General features: G+C 52.6%; 2 protein-coding genes across 2 annotated transcripts in view; one reads left to right on the top strand and one right to left on the bottom strand.

Annotated features, from left to right (window-relative positions):
- Positions 1-868: 868 nt before the first annotated feature.
- On the bottom strand, positions 869-1801 carry LOC144248409 (olfactory receptor 14A16-like). Its single transcript, XM_077790583.1, has one exon. The coding sequence runs from the start codon at positions 1799-1801 to the stop codon at positions 869-871; it is 933 nt and encodes a 310-aa protein (XP_077646709.1).
- A 13871-nt stretch (positions 1802-15672) lies between these two features.
- Positions 15673-20208, top strand: part of LOC110483738 (uncharacterized) — a 31578-nt gene continuing 27042 nt past the window's right edge. The window contains exon 1 of the mRNA XM_077790582.1: positions 15673-16271. Within this exon, the coding sequence (XP_077646708.1) occupies positions 15673-16271 (599 nt within the window). The remainder of the gene's footprint in view (positions 16272-20208) is intronic.

Here is a 20208-nt window from a genome sequence, read left to right as displayed (position 1 = left end):
GACACCCTGGGGCCCCATGGAACCAAGGGGATACTGTGAAACTGCGGCACCAATGAGATCATTGTGACACTGTGGAGCCCCATGGAACCAAGGAGTCCATTGTCAAATTTTGGGGCCCATGGAACCAAGGAGACCAGTGTGACAGTGCAGGGCCTGGTGTAACCAAAGGGACCTTGTGACACTGAGGGGCCCCTTGGAACAAAGGACACCTTTGCAGATGACACCAAGCTGTATGTGAGTGTTGATCTGCTGGAGGGTAGGAGGGCTCAGCACAGGGCCCTGGACAGGCTGGATCCAGGGCCCAAATCCAACAAGGTGAGGTTTAACAAGTCCAAGTGCCGGGTCCTGCACTTTGGCCACAACAACCCCTGCAGTGCTACAGGCTGGGGACAGAGGGGCTGGACAGCAGCCAGGTAGAAAGGGACCTGCAGGGACTGATGGACAGCAGGCTGGACATGAACCAGCAGTGTGCCCAGGGGGCCAAGAAGGCCAATGGCTCCTGGCCTGGATCAGGAATGGTGTGGCCAGCAGGAGCAGAGCTGCTGTGCCAGCACTGATCTGCCCCAGCTCTGCACACAGACATTGCTGCTGCAGCTCCAGAGAAGGAAACAAAAGGGCATCTCTGCAGAAAACTCTGCTGGGAGATCCTTTAGATACTTTAAAGCCACTGAGGGCGCAGCCCCTCACTGACACAGTCTGGCACAGGGAAGGTGGAAAAAAGCAAAATGAGAAATGGCTCAAAAAATTACATTAATTGTGGAAAATATGAAAAAAGAAAAACAAAGGAAAAAAATCCCCACAACTAAACCAACAAGAAATACCAAAAATGACGTTTATTACAAGTGATTTGCATAAATTGACCAGCAGTTTAATGTCCCTGAAAGCATCCAGTCATCAGTCTCCTCACTGCAGCCTTGAGCTCCTGGTTCCTTAGGCTGTAGATGAGGGGGTTCAGGGCTGGAGGCACCACCGAGTACAGAACTGTCAGGACCAGATCCAGGGATGGGAAGGACATGTAGGGAGGCTTCAGATAGTAAAATATACCAGTACTGAAGAACAGAGAGACCACGGCCAGGTGAGGGAGGCAGGTGGAAAAGGCTTTGTGCCGTCCCTGCTCAGAGGGGATCCTCAGCACAACCCTGAAGATCTGCACATAAGAGAAAACAATGAACACAAAACAACCAAATGCCAAACACACACTAACAGCAATGAGCCCAAGCTCCCTGAGGTGGGAATTGGAGCAGGAGAGCTTGAGGATCTGTGGGATATCACAGAAGAATTGGCCCAGGGCATTGCCATGGCACAGGGGCAGAGAAAATGTATTGGCTGTGTGCAGCAGTGAATAGAGAAAGGCACTGGCCCAGGCAGCTGCTGCCATGTGGGCACAAGCTCTGCTGCCCAGGAGGGTCCCGTAGTGCAGGGGTTTGCAGATGGACACGTAGCGGTCGTAGCACATGATGGTCAAGAGATAAAAGTCTGCTGAGATGAAGAACATGAAGAAAAAAAGCTGGGCAGCACATCCTATGTAGGAGATGTTCCTGGTGTCCCAGAGGGAATTGTGCATGGCTTTGGGGACAGTGGTGCAGATGGAGCCCAGGTCGCTGAGGGCCAGGTTGAGCAGGAAGAAGAACATGGGTGTGTGCAGGTGGTGGCCACAGGCTACGGCGCTGATGATGAGGCCGTTGCCCAGGAGGGCAGCCAGGGAGATGCCCAGGAAGAGGCAGAAGTGCAGGAGCTGCAGCTGCCGCGTGTCTGCCAGTGCCAGCAGGAGGAAGTGGCTGATGGAGCTGCTGTTGGACATTTGCTGTGGCTGCACATGGGCACCTGCTCATGGTGAAAGGACAGTGAAGGGTTAGAGGAGATACTTGTAACCAAAATCAAAGACATTTCCCATTCACTCTTTTCTGGAGCACACTCAGACTCTGGAGCACACATTTTTATTTAAGAGTATATATTTGTTTATAAGGTCCGCAATATTTGTCACAGTATTCCTGGATATCAAAATCTCTGCATTTCTAGTTCCCCCAGGGAGAACAAAGCAAGTTCTCTGAAACAAAGTGAGGAGTGGAGAATGAGGTGAGGTGATCTCTCGGTCTGACCTGTTCAGATTTCTCTGGGCTTTAATCTCTCTCACCTTGAGGGTGATCACCTTCCCATGCGTCCCCTAAAATGTCACCAGGTACTGCTGAGAGCAGATGGATCCACCACTGCCCAGCTCCACATTTGGAGCTAAGGACTCAGGTTTATTTCACAAACCCAAGAGCATTTGCAGTGTCACAACACCTCTGTCTTTCCCCATCAAACTTAAAACTCAAACATTGTCTAAGACAGGTTTGCACCCTGCATTGAAGCTCCCAGCTTGGATTGAAATCTCAGGGACACTTCCAAGTGTCCTTCTGATGGCACTGGATGAAGGGAGGTGCAGCTCCTTCCCTGGCTGCACTGCCAGCACTGCCCAGAGCCGGGCACTGGGGACAGCTGTGTCACCCTGAGCCAGCTGTGCCCCCTGCCAGAGCCCCCAGTGCCGGGCAGCTGCTCCCAGCCCTGTGCTCTGCAGAGGGAACTGGGCCCGGGGCTGCAGAGCTGCCCCACGGCTCTGCTGCAGCTCTGCCTGCACAGGAGGGGCTGCACGCCTTGGAGCCCCAGCCCTGAGGGCAGAGGCTTGGCTGGGGCACAGGAGGGAGGGGGCTTGTGCAGAGGGAGGGGCTGCACTGGAGGGGATCGTCTGGACATCTCTAAACTCTCCCTGCCACAGCATTTCTGGGATTTGTTTTCTCTCCTTCCCTGATCTTCTCTCTGCTTCCTGGAGATTTTCCTCCTGCAGGTGTTTCCCTGTGCCTGATCTCTCCCTGCCAGCACTCCCAGACCCCAAATCTCTGTGCCCTCTCCTTGGCCTGACAGAACCCTGCCTGTTTGCAGGGCACTGGCTGGGGGCAGGTTCTGTTTGCAGCTTGGAGAAAGGACAGCGCAGACTGAGCCTGATGGCTCCAGCAAAGGTGATGCTGCCGCTGTCCATGTGCAGAGTGGCTGAAAGCACAATAGGGATCTCCTGTGAACCTACAGATCACTAAAAGTAACAGTTCAGATGTCTCATGCACTTGTCAATATTCATAGTCAACCTTTAATATTTATCCTTCTTTCCCTGCCACTCTTCAATAGTAGACAGCTGACTACAAATTCTTAGGAAATTTCCACATTTTTATCAAAATCCTTGTCTTGGAAATATTATATGACTAATAAGAAGCCCTCAGTATGTCAGAGCTTCATGAGCATTTCACCTCCCCTGCACCAGAAATACTCAGTACTCACAGGATCTGTGGGCATTGGCATGTTCCAGCTTTAGGAGATCACTGCAGGAGCTGCAGCTGCATTGTCCTGCAGCCAGAGGTTCCTGTGCCAAGGGCTGGCAGTGATTCTGCCCCAGGCACTTCTCAGCCCCTTCCCAGCCCTGACTGATTGAAGCTCTCTGTGCCTCTGTGCTGTGCCCGCATTGGCTGCAGGCAGTGCCCCAGCCCTGCTGGGCTGGCAGAAGAGCTGCTCAGCAAGAGAAATGTGCTTTTGAAGATCTGCTTGGTTACCAGCATCACCCTCTGTGCCAGGAGCCCAGCCCAGCTCAGCAGCACAGACACAGCACAAGGATTTTAATGACCCTCTCAGGGGCTGCTGTTGTTTTCATTAGTCTCATTCCCAGAGAGTGTGCTCAAAAAACTTCTCAAGAACTCAAAGTGTGATTGAAAAACTGAAGTTTCTTGGACTTTTAATGGGTCCCACTGAGGGACACGACTGAGAAAGTGTCCCCAAGTAGAGCATAATGCTGGAGCAGAGATGACAGCAAGGGACAAGCAAGGGGAAGGTGTCTCTGGTGCTGAGCAAACCTGGATGTGTTTCAGGAATGCAAAGGGCCCAGGCCTGAGCCCCAGCCCCTGGCAAGGCAGATCCTGTCCCTCCCTCATTGCTCAGGGCTCTTCCCGGGATGGGCACTGGCATGTGGGGATGTGCAGTGCCAAGGGCAGGACCATGGGGCGGCCCCTGCCAGGCTGCTGAGCAGGGACAAGGAGGCACTGAGGCCCCAGGGCTGCAAGGGTCACTTGTCCCCTGGTGGCCTCAGGCCCAGGGCCAGCAGCCATGGCCAAAGGGCTGCACAGGTTGGCTCTGTCAGGGCCTTGCAGCTGCTGCACATCCCTGAGCCCTCTGCAGCCCAGGCTGTCCCACGGTGTCCCTGCCCTGCGCCTCTGTCCCTGCAGGCTGTCGTCACCCCCGGCTGCCCCACCTCGCTGGCCCTTCCTTTGCTGGCAGCTCTGCCTCCTGCTGCCCCTGCCTGGCCTCACAAAGCCTTGGGCTGCTCCAGGCTCCTTCTGGGGACATGTTGCACCACAGCCCTGCCCTGGGAGGGAAATTCCTCTCCTCTTGTGTCCAGTCTGGACCTCACCAGCTGCCCTTGGCATTAATTCTTTCTTTTTCTGGCTGCTCTCTTCTATGTCAGAAGGCTCCGCCATCTCTGAAATCACCCTTCAGTCCCTCCCAGGGCTCTCCTCTGCTGTCCTCAGTCTCCACCCCACTGAGCACAGAGCTCCTTTGTCCTTATAGAGTGGTCAAGTGCCTGAGGCCAAGAGTACCCAGACAAGAGGGACAGTTCTTTTCCACAGGAAGGAAACCACAGAGCCCCAGGGCTTTGAAGGCAGATGTGAAGCTGTCACCAGAGGCCAAGGCAGGCCAGACCTGTCTGTAACTGCAGCTTTTGTCTGAAAGCAGCCTTCGAATATATGGGGAGTTTTAGGGTTGGAATTCCATTTCAGCAGTGGGTTCCTGGAATAGGAATGACAGTTCTCCACCTGAAGGAAAGGATGCAGTCTGAGTGTTTCAAAGGCTGATTAAAGGCAGCCCCAAGGAGGCCAAGGCAGCCAGACCTGTTTTCAGGGAAGAATCCTTGGGCAGACAGAATCTGGGAGGCCAAACCCCACTTTTGTCTATGGCTGTCTGGATAAGGACAGTTCTTTTCCATAGGAAGGAAAGTATGGAGCCCCAGTATTTGAATGGCAGATGAGAGTTGGCCCTCAGGAAGCCAAGAGAACCTGGACAGTCCTGGCAGGTTTTGTCTGGGAGCTGTCCATGTATACAAGGAATTTTGGACGCAGATTCTCAATTTTGGCCATGGATACCTGGACTTGAAAGATGGTTTCTTCCATGGGAAGAAAAGCACAGCCCCCAGTGTTTTGAAGGCAGATGAGAGGTGGCCCCAAGGAGGCCAAGGCCAGCCCAGAGCTGTCTGTCCTGGCAGGTTTCACATGGGAATAGTCCTTGGATATAATCAAATTTGGAGGAGTAATCCTAATTTCAGCCATGAATAACTGGAAGAGAAGGACAGTTCTTTCCCACAGGAAAGAAAGCATGGAACTCTAGGATTTAAGGCACAGATGAGAAACAACCTTCAACATGCCAAGGTCACTTGGACCAGACATGCAACCCCCCGGAGGCCCAGCCAGCCAGACCTGTTCCATGTTCTTGGATCCTTGGGGCCCTGCAGCATCACAATTTCTCCTTGGTTCCATGAGGCCCTGTAGGATCACAATAGATCTTTGTTTCCATGAGGCCCAGTGATATCACAATGGTCTCCTTGGCTCCACAGTGGCACAATGGCCCCTTGCTTCCATGAGGCCTTGCAGTGTCAAAATGGTTTCCTTTTTTCCATGGGAAAATGCCACAATGGCCCCTTGGTTCCATGAGGTCATGGAGTCTCAAAATGGCCCCTTGGTTCTGTGGGGTTCCCCAGGATCACAATGGCCCCTTGGATCCACCAGGCCTGGATGTGTTACACTGGGCCCTTGCTTCCATGGGGAAGCAGTGTCACAATGGCCCCTTGCTTCCATGAGACCTTGCAGTGTCACAGTGGTTGCCTTGGTTCTGTGAGGCCCTGTGGTGTCACAATGGCCGCTTGGTTCCATGGGGACTCAGAGTGTCAAAATGGTCTCATTGGTTCCATGGAGCCCCGCGGTGTCACAATAGTCTCTTTTGGTTCCACAGTGTCACACTGGCACCTTGGTTCCCTGAAGCCCTGCAGTACGGAATGGATCCTTGGTTCCATTGGGCTCCTCACTGTTCCACGAGTCCTCAGTGCCACGGAGCCCTGCAGTGTCACAGAGCTCTCCTGGGTTCCATGGTGCCACACAGGGTCACCACGGCCCCTCAGTTCTGCAAGGCCCCACAGTGTCACAAGGCCCCCTGCTCCCATGAGGCTGGGTCATGTCGCAATGGTCTCATTGGTTCCATGAGGCCCTGCAGTTCCACAATGGCCCTTAAAGTGTCACCATAGTCTCTGTGGGTTCACCCACTGGTTCACAATGTCCTTGGTACCATGATGCCCCATAGTGTAACAATGGTGTCCTTGGTTCCACAGTCAGAATGGCTCCATGGTCTCATGGTGCCCCACAGCCCCTTATGGAGCCCCACGGCCCCTTATGGAGCCCCACATTGTCACTGTGATCCCCTTGATTCCATGAGACCATGTCATGCTACAATGACCCCTCACTTATACAGTATCACAATGGCCCCTTTGGTTCCAGTGAGTCATGAAATGTCATAATTTTTGGAGAATGGTTGTTGGAACAAGGCCATGAGTCTATGGAATACTTGTTTCAAAAAACCTCTGTTTAAGACTTCAGAATCAGGCTGTGTCTGACCTGGGAACAGAACTTGGGAACCAGGCTCTGTGTCTAGGCCTGGGAAACCGCATTCTGTACAAGGTCTAGGAATGAGATAATAAGGACAGGCATAGCCTTGAAGATATGCTTGTACAAGAACAGGCTGTAAGACATGTTCAACAAAGATGAAATGTCCTTGGAAGAAGTGACTTAGAGATGAGAATTTACCTTGAGAAACTTAGCTGCAGTTGTAACTGCACATAGGAGAAATAAAACAAAGACCTTTGTAAATTAACTAATGAGAGCTTACTGCTGATTATGCTTGTAGAATACCTATATAAGCTAAGTGGCTTTTTGATTAAAGTTGGAGCTTGCTATCAATCATATTGATTGTGTGCCTTTTTCCCCACCGCCCATGTCACATAATGGTCTCCATGGTTCCATGAGTCCCCACAATGAACTTTTGGTTCCATGAGCTTTTGTACTGCCAACAATAGGCTCCTTGGTTCCACAGTGTCACAATGGACCCTTGGTTCCATCAGGCTCAGTAGCATAACATGGACACCCTGATTCCATGGGGTTGTGTGGTGTCACAATGATCTCCTTGGTTCTGCGGCCCTGCTGTGGCTGCTGTGTAACAATGGACCTGTGGTACCATGAGGTTCCACAGTGCCACCATGGTCCCTTTGGTTCCACAGGGCCTTGCTGTGCCAATGGCCCCTTGGTTCCATGAGGTTCAGTACTGTCAGCAATGATCTCCTTGGTTCTGCAGTGTCAAAATGGACCCTTGGTTCCATGAGGTGCCTGGCCTCCCACAGCCCCTCATGGCCCCTCATGGCCCCTCACAGCCCCTCATGGCCCCCCATGGCCCCTCAGAGCCCCTCAGAGCCCCTCACGGCCCCTCACGGCCCCTCACGGCCCCTCAGAGCCCCTCAGAGCCCCTCACGGCCCCTCACAGCCCCTCATGTCCCCTCATGGCCCCTCACAGCCCCTCACAGCCCCTCACGGCCCCTCAGAGCCCCTCAGAGCCCCTCACAGCCCCTCACAGCCCCTCACAGCCCCTCACGGCCCCTCACAGCCCCTCACAGCCCCTCACAGCCCCTCATGGCCCCTCACAGCCCCTCACGGCCCCTCACAGCCCCTCATGGCCCCTCACAGCCCCTCACAGCCCCTCACGGCCCCTCACAGCCCCTCACAGCCCCTCATGGCCCCTCACAGCCCCTCATGACCCCTCACAGCCCCTCATGGCCCCTCACAGCCCCAGCCGTGGGGCTCCTCCCAAAGGAGAAGGGGTCGGGCCCTGCTGTTCTCCTTTAATTTCAGTCCCTTCCCAGTGCCGAGCAAAGAACGGCTGGAATGGAGCCTTTCCCAGCCTTTCGCTCTGGGCTGGCTGCGGGCTGAAGCTCTGTGCCGGCGCTGGCCGAGCACCAGCAGCCCTGCAGCCCCGGCCTTTGCTGTGCCGTGTCCGTCCCTGTCCCGACCCCGCCCGGCTCTGGCAGCAGCAGCAGCCGCAGCGCAGCGGGCGCCGGCCCGGCCCGGCCGGGGCTCCCGGGCAGGAGCAGCAGCAGCGCCGGCCCCTTCCCGCCTGCTCCTGCCTCGGCTGCCGAGGGCTTTTCCAGCTGGACTCTGGAGCAGAGCAACAGGCACCCGCACACAGCCCTGGCTCCTCAGGGCCCGCCTGTGCTGCCCCGAGCCAGCCCCCAGGGGAAGGAAGGATCGGGTTCCAGCGCTGTTTTCAGCGCTGTTTTACTCACCCTGAGCTGACAGCAGGAGGCTGCTGCTGCCTTCGCCTTGGGAATTGCAGAGCACGGCTGCTCTTGCCCTGCTACTTACCACCTGAATTTTATCCATAAAACTGCAAGTGCCTCTTTCAGTTGGCGCTAACCACAGTGCTTTCATGACAGTAAAGTCAGTATTTTTGTTGCAGGCATGAGGATCAGCAGATACTGGAATGCCCACCAGTTCCTGAGCACTAAGGTGAGGGGAATTAAAGCCACACAGGCCACATTTGCAATGCTCAAACACAGCCCTTTTGCTGGTGCTGATTAAATAGAACCAACTGACAGAGGCCATCACAGAAATTGCATATGAACTGTGCAATTAAATTTAAAAATCCACCAGGAAAGACGGGAACCAGAACTTCTTGACACACTTCATTTATTCTTCCCAGCAGCAGGAAATGTCAATGCCCAGAGGTGTTTTCCCTGCTGGTGAGCACAGTGAGAGCCCAGCCTGTGCCCAGTCCCAGCGGGAACCTGAGCCCAGCCCAGGGAGCTCAGCGCACGCGGGGCCAGGCCCAGAGCCCCGGGCACGGCCGCCCATTGCGGGGCAGCGGCGCAGACGGAATGTCCTGCGGCCCAAACCTCCTGCTCCTGCCACACAGTGCCAGCACTCTCCCCCTCCTCCTCCTCTCCCAGCACAGCACAAATTCCAGCTCAGAGGAGGCTACCCCAGAGAGGGCTCTGGCTCCTGCTCCAGTCTGAGCATCCCTGCAGAGGAACTGGGCATCTTTCAGGCACTTCCACAAGCTCAGGCTTCTCATTTCATGGTGAATCTGGGATGGAAATGTGCTTGTTAATAAAGCCAAAAGCCATGGGAATGGACTAGTAATTATTAGAAGAAAAACACCTTTCTTCCAGGGAAGGTTCACCAAGTCATTTCCTGCATTTCTCCTTTGCAGATTCTTTCAGTCGGCTACTCTGAGAGGTCCAGCTTGTTCTAGTGCTTATCAGGAACTGATTGTACTCTTGATTTATGCATCAATGCACCAGATGTGGAATCATCTACACTGAAACTCCCTCTATCAGAGCATTTTCACATTCCAGATAATTTTCAAGATGTCCACTGACAGGCTGGAATTATTATTATTACACAACTCTCCACTTTGGGCTGCACGCTCTGGAGATTATTTCTCTGAATTCAGCCAGGTTTGTATTTCCTAACAATTCCTGGTACCACCTCCTCTTTTCTTAGCCTAGAACAGTAACAATGAAAACCTTACCCCCAGCACAACTCCCCAGTCCACCAGTTAAAGAAAGGACAAGCTGTCAACTTCTCCAAACCTTTGTCCTGCTCTGCTGCAAGAATCCTGCAGCACACAGGGTGTGGAAAGCCAAGAGAAGCTGCAGTTGGTGGCACATCCTGTGACAGGAGCTCGACCTCATTTTCCAGGAAGGGTTCTTGAGAAGAGCAAAGAGGACTGTGGAGAAGATTCCTGAAAAACTAAAACAGCTTTCCAGAAGTGAAATGAAAATGAAAAGAAACAATCTGAAATGTTTTCCCCTATTTATTTCTATGCTCCCCTTTTCCATCTTGTTCTCCATCTCATAAATTCCAAATGCATGTCACCTCTAAGACTGGTGACTTAGCAAGTTTTAGACACTCTAACATACCATGAGCTACACACAGTTTGCCTTCCCCTGTGCCTGCTGGAAAGCAGTGCTGGAGCCATAAGAGCAGTGCTTGGGTCGGGCACGAATCCTGCAGCCAGGGAATGTGCCCCGCCGGTGTGTGACCCTCAGCAGGACAATGCACAGCAGCGTTGCTGTGCCGGGTCTCCATGGAGCCATCCCAGGAGCAGCTGCTGAGCTCAGAAGCCATCGCAGCCACCGCCCTGCTCCAAAGGCCCTTGGCAGGGTGGGCTCCTGGCCGGGCTCTGTGTGCGAGGAGCCGGCAGCGCTGAGTGCAGGGAGCCCAGGGAGGGCACAGAAACGCTGGGTGAGAAATGCTGGGGCACAGTGAGATGGGCGAGTGCAGCCGGCCAGGGCAGAGGAGCAGCGCACACAAGGGGCACAGCCCGTAGGAGAGATGGGCAGGGCTGGGCAGGGCTGGGCAGGGCTGTCAGGGACAGAGGCACCCAGGCCTTTGTCCCTGGGCTCAGGCAGCACCTCTGGAAGCCCCACAGAAGGAACTTTCCTTGGTGGGGCTGCACTTTGGTTCTCCCTTGCCCCTCCCTAAGGAGGATGGCAGGGGTTGCAGGTTTATGGCATTTGTCCTTGCTGCCCCTCACATCCCCCTGCCACACAAACAGCCCCGAGCCACCCGCGAGGGACAGGCCCTGCTGTGCCTGTCTGGGCTCAGGGCTTGGCCTTTCTGCTTCCCACAGCCAGCCCAGGCCTTGCTCAGCATTGCAGTTCCCTGCTCTGAGCCTTGGGCTCCCTGCAATCCTGGCCTCAAGGATCTGCTCTCTCCAGTCCCTGGTAGCCTTTGGCAGTCCCTGTCTTCAGTGGGGCCCAGTGATGCTCCAAGGGACTTGGAGTTTTGCTTATGACTCCTTGAGCAGCTTCTTCAGCCTTCTCTCATTGACTGAGGATCCTGGGCTCAGCCCCAAATCCACCATAGGGATCATTAAAATGCAGAAAGCCCTCAGGGCAGCTTTGTCTTCATTCAATGGTCTGCAAATCCCCAGGGCTTGTGCAGCTGATTGGAGCCAGTTTGGAGTTCTTGTAAGGAGGAAGATTTCCAAGTGCACCTCCTGAATTTTTTTCTTTTATAAAGGCAATATTTTTTTGTTTTCCAGTTCAGTGAAGAGCTTATAGAAGCATGCCCCAGGTGATCTTGATGCTGAAGTTCTCCTTAGGAGGTCTGGGCTTGCAGAAGAATGAGCCCCTTGAGGACTGACCCTGTTTGAACAAGCTGCTCCTCACCCCCAGCCTCACCATGTCTGACATCGCCCACCTGGCACTGACATCCTTGTGCCCTGCAGCAGAACCTTGTCCCTGAGCTCTATAGCTCCATGTCCCAGCCCATTGCACCGTGTCCCACCTGCTCTCCTCAGGGCTCTGCCTGCACACAGGCCCAGGAGAAGTTTTTCTCTGGGGAAGGAAAGAATGGAAAAGCCTGAGCAGGTTTCCTAAACAACAAACCCCACTCAGGAACCACCTGTTTAGTACAGGCAGCCTGGAATGGTGTCACCTTTCTACAAGAGACAGTGTGACCAGAAATGATCTCTGGAAGCATTCTCTGAGTCTCCTAGCTGAATTGTCTGTTCCTGACCTTTCCCTGGATCTCTGATGCAGATGTAAGCTGCTGGTGGCATCCTCACCTTTAACCTCTCTTTGGAATGCAAACAGATTTTCCCAGATATGTTAAGCACTATTTGCTCAATGTTTCTATAAATCTTTTCTGTCACCAATGGAATGAAAGGGCCATTTTGGCACTGAGGGGGTGACATGGAAGCAAGGAGTCAATTGTGACCCTGGGGTCCCATGGAACCAAGGGGCCACGGTGACACAGCAGGGCCATGTGGATCCAGCGGTCCATTGTGACACTGTGGATCCAAGGAGACCACAGGGACACCCCCAGAATCTCATGGAACCAAGGAGTCCATGGTGACCCAGCGGGGCTGCATGGAGCCAATGGTCCATGGTGACACTGCCCATCCAAGGAGGCCATTTGGACACTGTGGAAGCTCATGGAGCGAGGTGGCCATTGTGGCACTGAAGAACTTCATGACACCAAATATCCATGGGGACACAACAGGGCATCATGGAACCCAGGAACCGCTGTTGGCAGTGCAGAAACTCCTGGAAGCAGGGGTTGTTGTGACACTGCAGAACCAACACAGCTGCTGCACCTTGTCCCCTGCCCTGCACAGCTCCTTGGCAGGCACGGCAGGAGCAGCACCCTGGGAACCTTGGGAATGCCCCTCTGGGATCCATGGCACACGCTCCCAGGGGCTGGAATTGCAGTTCCCAGCCAGGAAAAGATGTTCCTGCCCTTGAAGGCAAAGCTCATATGGAAGAGCCAAAAGCCAAGTGGAGCAAGATCCTACAGTGACATTTCACTGCCAGCCATCATAACTTCACCCATGGTTGTTGTAGCTCGTGGATTGGGAATTAAATCATGGCAGGGCCATTGGTGGGGGCTGCCCTGGGTCAAGGGAGGCAATGAGAGAGAAACAGAGCAGGCAAAGGAAGGCAGGAGAGAAAGGAGGCGTTTTGGTTTGGAAACACAGGTGTCTGCTAAGAAAGGCATGGGCCTCCCCTGAAATGGAAAATTGAAGACTCTTTCTTTAAGAATTGTTATAAATTTGAAATTAAGGGCGGCTGTCAGGTAAAAATATGGAAGCAGGAATAACTGTTTTTTATTAGGGAAAAAAAAATAAAAGAAACAATGAAGTGAACTAAAACAACACTGACAGGGTCAGAATACAACCTGACACTCTGTTGGACAGGGTGTTGGCCGCAGTCCAATTGGAATTGTAGCTGCAGCCCTCCAGGAGTGTCAGGTGTGGTTCTGTTGGAGAAGTGATCCTGTAGAAAAGGGAGTCTTCTTCTGAAGAGGCAGTGGAAGAGGCAGCTGTTCCTCTGGGAAATCCAGCGCAGAAAAAGCTGTGTTGGTGTGCCAGAATCTCAAGACTAGATGCAGGTAGGAATGCTTGGCTCCTCCATCTGGGCGGGGCATCTCACAATGGGATGTTACAGTTCTTATCAGTCATGCTGTGACATTCAATAGCCCATTATCAGCAGATGTCTCCCCCGAGGGAGGATTGATTGTGGAAGAGATAAGGAAAAACTGCCCACTTAACACAGGACAACTGCCATACAGATGGCAAATAGAACACATCTTACTTTTCAGTCTGGGGCAGGAGGACACAAACAAAATCAGCTGAGAAGGCGGCACTCTGAAAAGCAAACCAGAACTGACAGAAAATGAATGGGACAGAAATCAATAGTTCTGGAAGTTTCATTTGCTATCAAAATAAATCACACCCACTCAGCCCCGCACAATCCTGATCCCACAACCTCAAATTTGGATCTCACTTCTCCTGATCTCCTTGCAACCCCATATCAACCTGGAGGCTGTGGAATTCAGTAATTTTGGCATGGGACTGAGGTGGGAACCAGCCATTTTGAGGTGGGATTCACTTATTTTGGGGTAAGATTTTGGGGTTTCGAGTGGGATTGAGTCATTTTGAGGTGAGAGACAAATCCACCTTGGCTTTTGGAGTGCAAAGATATGGAAAATACTACCAGATATCCCCCAAGAACCAACAGATCCTCCAGAATATGTTCCCAAAGGATAAATTCCACCTCAAATACCACTAAAATGGTGGGACTTTTAACATCTCTGGTCAATACTATTTTTAGTCATTTTTCAGGTGTTTTTAAGTGATAAAGACAAATCAGAAGAAAATTAGGGCCAAACCAAAACCAGAGACCCCTTGAGCATCCTCTGGGCACTGAACAAAACAAACTCAGCAGATATTAAACTTAACCCTACAGATAATGCCTTGAGGAAGATTTGCTCTTTCCGCAAGTCTCTTCTGATTGAAACGCAAACAAATCCCAAACATTAATAAACCAAAAACAGAAGCAATTCTATGGCAATTCCAAATTTTATCAGTTCAAGCACAGCTCCAGCTCAGATGCTGGCAGGTTCCAAAAAAAGAAACACAGAAATTTGTCCCAATACAGATTATTAAAAGGAAGTTAAAGGTCAGTGTAGCTGTCACAAAGGTGACAGGGACCAAGAAAATAATGCTTCTTCTCCAAGACTGTCAATTCAGGAGATATTTGTAAAATAACTTGAGCTGGGCTTCTTGTAGGACTTTAGTAGCCTTGTGTTCCTCACTAGGTCATGAATGATCCATGTCAGCCTCACTGGTGTCATCTGCTCCCTTTCTTTCAGTGATTTTAACAAACTTAAGAGAGAGAGATGGAAAGAAAGAGAAAAGGGGAGAGAGCAAACGAGTGACAGGGACAGAGATCTCCCCTGGGACAGGGCAAGTGTGACATTGTCCCCTGTGTGCGTGGCCTTCCCAGGGTGGGGGTTTTACACCTGAGCCAGTTTGGGTAAGGGGGGTGGTGTTCATCCCCCACCCCGAGCAGGGATTGCCTCACTGTTTCAGGTTACAGTGTCAGATGTAACCAAAAGTGTTTTCAGTCACCATCTCCATAAACTGTTATCAACAGGTGGGGCAGTGTTCTTTATCTCTTCCATGGCTCAGCCCTGATAACGCCCTCCAGGGTCCATCTTCTGTTAATGGGCCACTGAGTGTCACTGCAGGAATGATAAAATTACATCATCCCATTGTGGGATGCTCCGCCCAGGGGGAGGAGCCAAGCATTCCTACCTGGATATAATCTCACCATTTGCAACACCATGACCACCTTGCCTACTGCATTCCCAGAGGACAAGAGCTCCATAACCACCACTGGACCTTCAGAGGAAGACCAGACCCTTCTACAGGATCACCGCTTTGACAAAATCACGTTCATCACTCCAGCCGGACTGCAGCCACCATTTCATCAGACTACTGCCACCACCCTGAGCAATGGGTTGTCACCTTATATCCTGACTCTGTCAGATTAAGCCAGTGTTTCTGTATCATTGTCTTCATTTTAATTTTATTATTCAATTATTATGGCTTAGACTCTCCCCCTGGTTTGCTTTGAAGCCAGTACAAAACTCACTGTGCTCATACCTTGTTTTCCTCCCAAAACAAGATTTCCCGTATTCAAACATTCGCCAGATGGAGGAGAAGGTTGCAAGGAAGAGGAAGATGCCCTGGGACACCGAGGCAGGTGAGGAGGAAGTCAGTGCCCCTTTCTCCCTCTCTCCTGCTCCATCTCCCAGCCCAGCACAGCCCCCGGCTGCAGGACAGCCCCGCTGCCGGTGCTCTCCTGCCAGGGATGCACTGGGGGGATCTCCTTGCCCTTCCCTCTGGCAGGGAGGCAAATCCCATCCTCTCCTTGTCCTTCCTACCCCAGAGAAGGAGCTGCGGATGGAAACCAGGAAAGACAAATCCCTGCAGCAGAACCTCATGGAAGAAGCCATTTTGAGCAACTCCATAGTGCAGGAATCCAACAGGGAGGAAAATCCCTGGAGATCTTACAGGAGGACGGGCTGCAAGCCCAGTGCAGGATGCTCTGAGGAGGAAAGACCCACTCTGGGCCAGGAAGGTGGGCAGAGCTTCAGCCAGAGCTTGGAGCTGGTGGTCCCTGAGCAGCTTCCTGATGGGGAGAAGCCCTACAAGTGCTTGGAGTGTGGGAAGAGCTTCAGGCAGAGCAACAATCTGAAACGACACCTGATGATCCACACCGTGGAATGGGCCTACGAGTGTGGGGAGTGTGGGAAGGGATTCAGCTGCAACTCCCACCTTGTCAGGTACTTACACATCCACACTGGGGAGAGGCCCTACAAGTGTGGGGAATGTGGGAAGGGCTTCAGCTGCAGCTCCCACCTGATCATCCACCAACGCATCCACACTGGGGAGAGGCCCTACAAGTGTCCCAAGTGTCATAAGAGTTTTCAGACCAGCTCCAATCTCCTTGTACACCATCGGATTAACACAGAGGAGAGGCCCTTCCGCTGCCCTGACTGCAGGAAGGGCTTCAAGCACAACTCCCACCTCATCAGGCACCAGCGCATCCACACCGGGGAGAGGCCCTACATGTGCCCCACTTGTGGGAAGATATTTCAAAGCAGCTCAAATCTCCTCCTGCATGAGCAGATTCACATGGAGGAGAGGCATTTCCTCTGCCCCAACTGTGGCAAGGGCTTCAAGCACAAGTGCAACCTTGTCAGCCACCAGCACATCCACACTGGGGAGAAGCCCTACGAGTGTCCCCAGTGTGGGAAGAGCTTCACCCAGAGATCTCACTTGACCAAACACCAACAGAGCCACCAGTAAGGGAGGCCCTGAAAATGCCCCAGCTGCAGGAAGAGCTTTGTGCACTGCTCCAGCTTCATCCCCTGCCGCGCTCCCGCCCCAAATCCCTTTTCTCTCAGCCCCGGCTAGCTCTTGTGGGGCGAGGGCGGGCGATGGAGGCACCCTCCGCCGCTCCCAGCTGGGGTTTGGAGAGTGCCTTTGTGGGTTCCGGGCAGCGCTAGCAAGCCTCGCGGTGGTAAATGAAGAGCGGATCCTGCTGGAGGCTAAGTCCGAGTTTATTGTAGCCCAACGGGGCCAAATATCCTAGAACGGTGCCAGCCAACAGGAACAAGCACAAGGTGCTTGCACTGGCTTATAAACTGTAAGGGAGGGGTATCCAACGACCAATGGGGATAGGGATAGGGGGTGGCTCCGGGATGGGGGGATATGGTGGAGTCCAATGGGGGAAAGATATGGGGGGAGCCCCAGGTCCTCGCCCAATCACCCGGTGCCCTGAGTAGAAGCTTCTGGATGGATGGGAAGGGGCACCGAGTGATAGACAAGGCACCCGGGGGGGGTAAAATGCCTCTTTCAGGGTGATGGATAGATACTGGGAAGGTGGGAAGGGAGGACAATGCGGGAAAACTGGGGATAAACCAAGTTGCACACGGGGGTACAAAGGAATAAACCAATACATAATACAGGGATAATAAAACATACAAATAACGCAACTCCACATCTCCTCCTTTTTTTGTTTAAAAAGAAAGGGGAAATGGGCAAAATGAGTCTTTAAACGGGGGTGCACAGTCTCTGGGCTCATCTTGAAACTAGATGTTGTTTTCTTCAGGAAGTTCTTCTTCTTGGAACCCTTCTTTGTTCAAGGGTTCCAGTTCATCACTACGCTAAAGCCTGTAATAAACACAATGAGTCCCAGCAGCAGCAAAAGTCCTGTTTTTTTAGAAAACAACTGAAATTAATAGTCGAGGTAGGGGAGGTCTAACTCAAAGGGGAACAGAGAATCCCAGGAGCCAGAGAGGGAAGAGGGGGGATCAGGTGAGGGGGACCTTTTCCGCCGTCGGAGGGCAGCGTACCCAACTTGAGGACTGTCCGGTTTTCTCTTCTGGGTCTTAGGGACATATGGTCTGACGAATTTGGAAGGGACCCATCTCAGGCCTGAGGGCGTGGATATCAAGCGTACCCCCGTCCCCAGGTGACCAAGTCATAGGGTCCTTCCTGCCGCCAGGTCTCAGGGTCTTTAATGAGAACTGGCGGCTTTTCCCTGACTTTGCTCTGCTCGTAGGAATTAAAGTGCCTCGCAATGGGGGGGTTGAGGCACTCGAAGGAACAGTTTAAGAAATTGATGGTAAAAAGGGCCCACGCCAACTGAACTTGGGGGGACTCATTTTTAGCTGATGACTGTTGTTGTTTAAGCATCCTTTTGATGCTTTGATGAGTCCTCTCTACTACGGCTTGACCTGTCGGGGAATAGGCGATGCCAGTTTTATGTTCTATTCCCCATTGCTGCAGGAAGCCTGTGAATTCCTTGGACGTGTACCCGGGGGCATTGTCTGTTTTTATTTGTTTTGGGACGCCCGGCATGGAGAAGGCTTGTATCAGGTGTTTCTCTACTTCCTTGGCCTTCTCCCCTGTGTGGGCAGAGGCGAAAACTGCTCCGGAGAAGGTGTCCACGGAGACATGGACGTACTTCATCCTCCCGAAGGAGGGGATATGAGTAACGTCCATCTGCCACACCTCACAGGACTTTAGACCCCTAGGATTAGCCCCTGCGTTCACCGATGGTAGTGGGAGCGACTTACAGGATGGGCATGTGGCCACAATGGCCTTGGCCTGGTCCCGGGTTAGATGGAACTGCCGGACCAGACCAGGCGCATTCTGGTGGTAAAGCTGGTGGCTGATCTTTGCCTGCTGGAACTTGTCCGGGAGCGGCGCCAGCTGTGCGGGGGCGGCAGCGAGGGAATCGGCACGCCGATTGCCCTCGGCCAAGAACCCCGGCAGGTCGGTGTGTGACCTGATATGCATCACATAAAACGGTTGCTCTCGGTGGGAGACTAGCCTTATCAGCTTTGAGAGCAACTTGCTAAGGGCATCGTTGGAGACACCTTGCAGGATTGCATCCTGTGCTCTAGACATTACACCTGCTACATAGGCCGAATCGGTTACCAAATTAAAAGGTTCAGAGAACCGCTCAAAAGCTCAAACGACTGCGGCCAACTCAGCTACTTGAGGGGATCCTTCCACCTCAACAACATCTGCTTCCCACTGCTGAGTTTGAGGATCTTTCCAAGTCACTACTGACTTGTGGGACCCTCCGGACGCGTCTGTAAAAACTGTTAGAGCCTTTAAGGGTTTTTTGCTCTGAATCTGTTTTGTTGATAAAGTGAATTGGATTTCCGAATTGAAAATTTTGTGGGCCAGTCTCAAAACAGAAATTTTTCCGGTGTAGCTGTCCAGTGCAAACTGCAATGATTCATTCTCTTGCAGCAGGTGTTCCAACATTGCCTTTGTGAATTGGCCCGATTCCAATTTCAAAGGAATGTGGATGTGATCAAAGTCACACCCCGCCAGCTCCCGAATCCGTGTTCTCGCTTTGCGGATTAGCTCTGCCACCAGCTCTTGTGGCCGTGTCAACCTTTTGGATCGTGAATGACTCAGGAATACCCACTCTATGATGGAGAGTGGGTCCCTTTTGTCCTGATCCTTGCCCTTTCCTAGGGTGTCTGCCCATTGGAAGATGACACCGTGGAGGTGTGGCAGTCTGCCCAATATGATGAATCTGAAGGGTAGGCCCGGATCGTACCTGTGGGCCTGCCTGGCAGACATTGCCTCCTGAACCTTCTGCAAAGCAGCTTTGGCCTCTGGAGTGAGTTCCCTGGGAGAACTAGGCTCTTCCCCCCCTTTCAATAAATTGAAAAGAGGGGCTAGGTCTTCGTTGTTAATACCTAACCAGGGTCTCACCCAGTTTAAAGACCCACACAGCTGCTGCACGTCGGCTAGAGTCCTAATTGAATTTTTTATGGCCAATTTCTGCGGAACAATGGTCCGCTTGTTTATCTCCAAACCCAGGTACTTCCAAGGTGGCATTTTTTGAATCTTCTCCTCTCACAGCTCGAACCCTACAGCAACCAACGCACTGGTTGTCAGTTCAAGCGCGTGTGTAAGTAGATCGCTGTTGGGGGCACAAATAAGGATATCATCCATGTAATGCTGGATGATCACGCCCTCGGTGGCTGCACGCACAGGGGACAGCAATGAAGAGACGTACCACTGGCAGATGGTTGGGCTGACTTTCATGCCTTGGGGAAGAACTTTCCAGTGGTATCTCTCCATTGGGGCTTCTCGGTTGATGGAAGGAACCGAGAAGGCGAACCGTGGCACGTCATCAGGGTGTAGGGGAATTTGGAAAAAACAATTTTTGATGTCAATGACAGCCAATTCCCAATTTTCTGGTAACATCGTGGGGGACGGCATCCCTGGCTGGAGAGGACCCATGTCTTCTATGACGTTGTTGATGGCACGAAGGTCGTGGAGGAGGCGCCACTCGTCTTTGCCAGGTTTTTTCAGGACAAAGACGGGGGAATTCCAGGGGGATGCTGTTTCCTGGATATTCCCTTTGGCGAGTTGCTCCTTCACGAGCTCCCGAAGCGCTTTTAATTTTTGTTTATTGAGCGGCCACTGCTCTACCCACACTGGTGTGTCTGTGAGCCAATTAAGTTTCCGGGTAGTACGCTCCTCAGTGACTGTTGCCCGAAAAACCTGGGGGGTCGGGATGTTAATTGTGACCCCCCACTGGGCCATCAGGTCTCTCCCCCACAGAGGTTCCGTATAGTCTAAAACGAACGGGCGTAAATAGGCCGATTGCCCGTTCGGCCCCTCAAATTTTACGACGTTTTTTGACTGTCTTGCCAATTGAGAACTCTCTACACCTTGAATTTTTCCCGCCACGTTTTGCAGCTC

The sequence above is a fragment of the Lonchura striata genome, unplaced genomic scaffold (assembly GCF_046129695.1).
Source record: "Lonchura striata isolate bLonStr1 unplaced genomic scaffold, bLonStr1.mat Scaffold_113, whole genome shotgun sequence".
NCBI classification, from domain to species: Eukaryota; Metazoa; Chordata; class Aves; order Passeriformes; family Estrildidae; genus Lonchura; species Lonchura striata.
The sequence above is the reverse complement of the archived record's forward strand: the minus strand, read 5'-3'. Positions and strand labels throughout refer to the sequence as shown.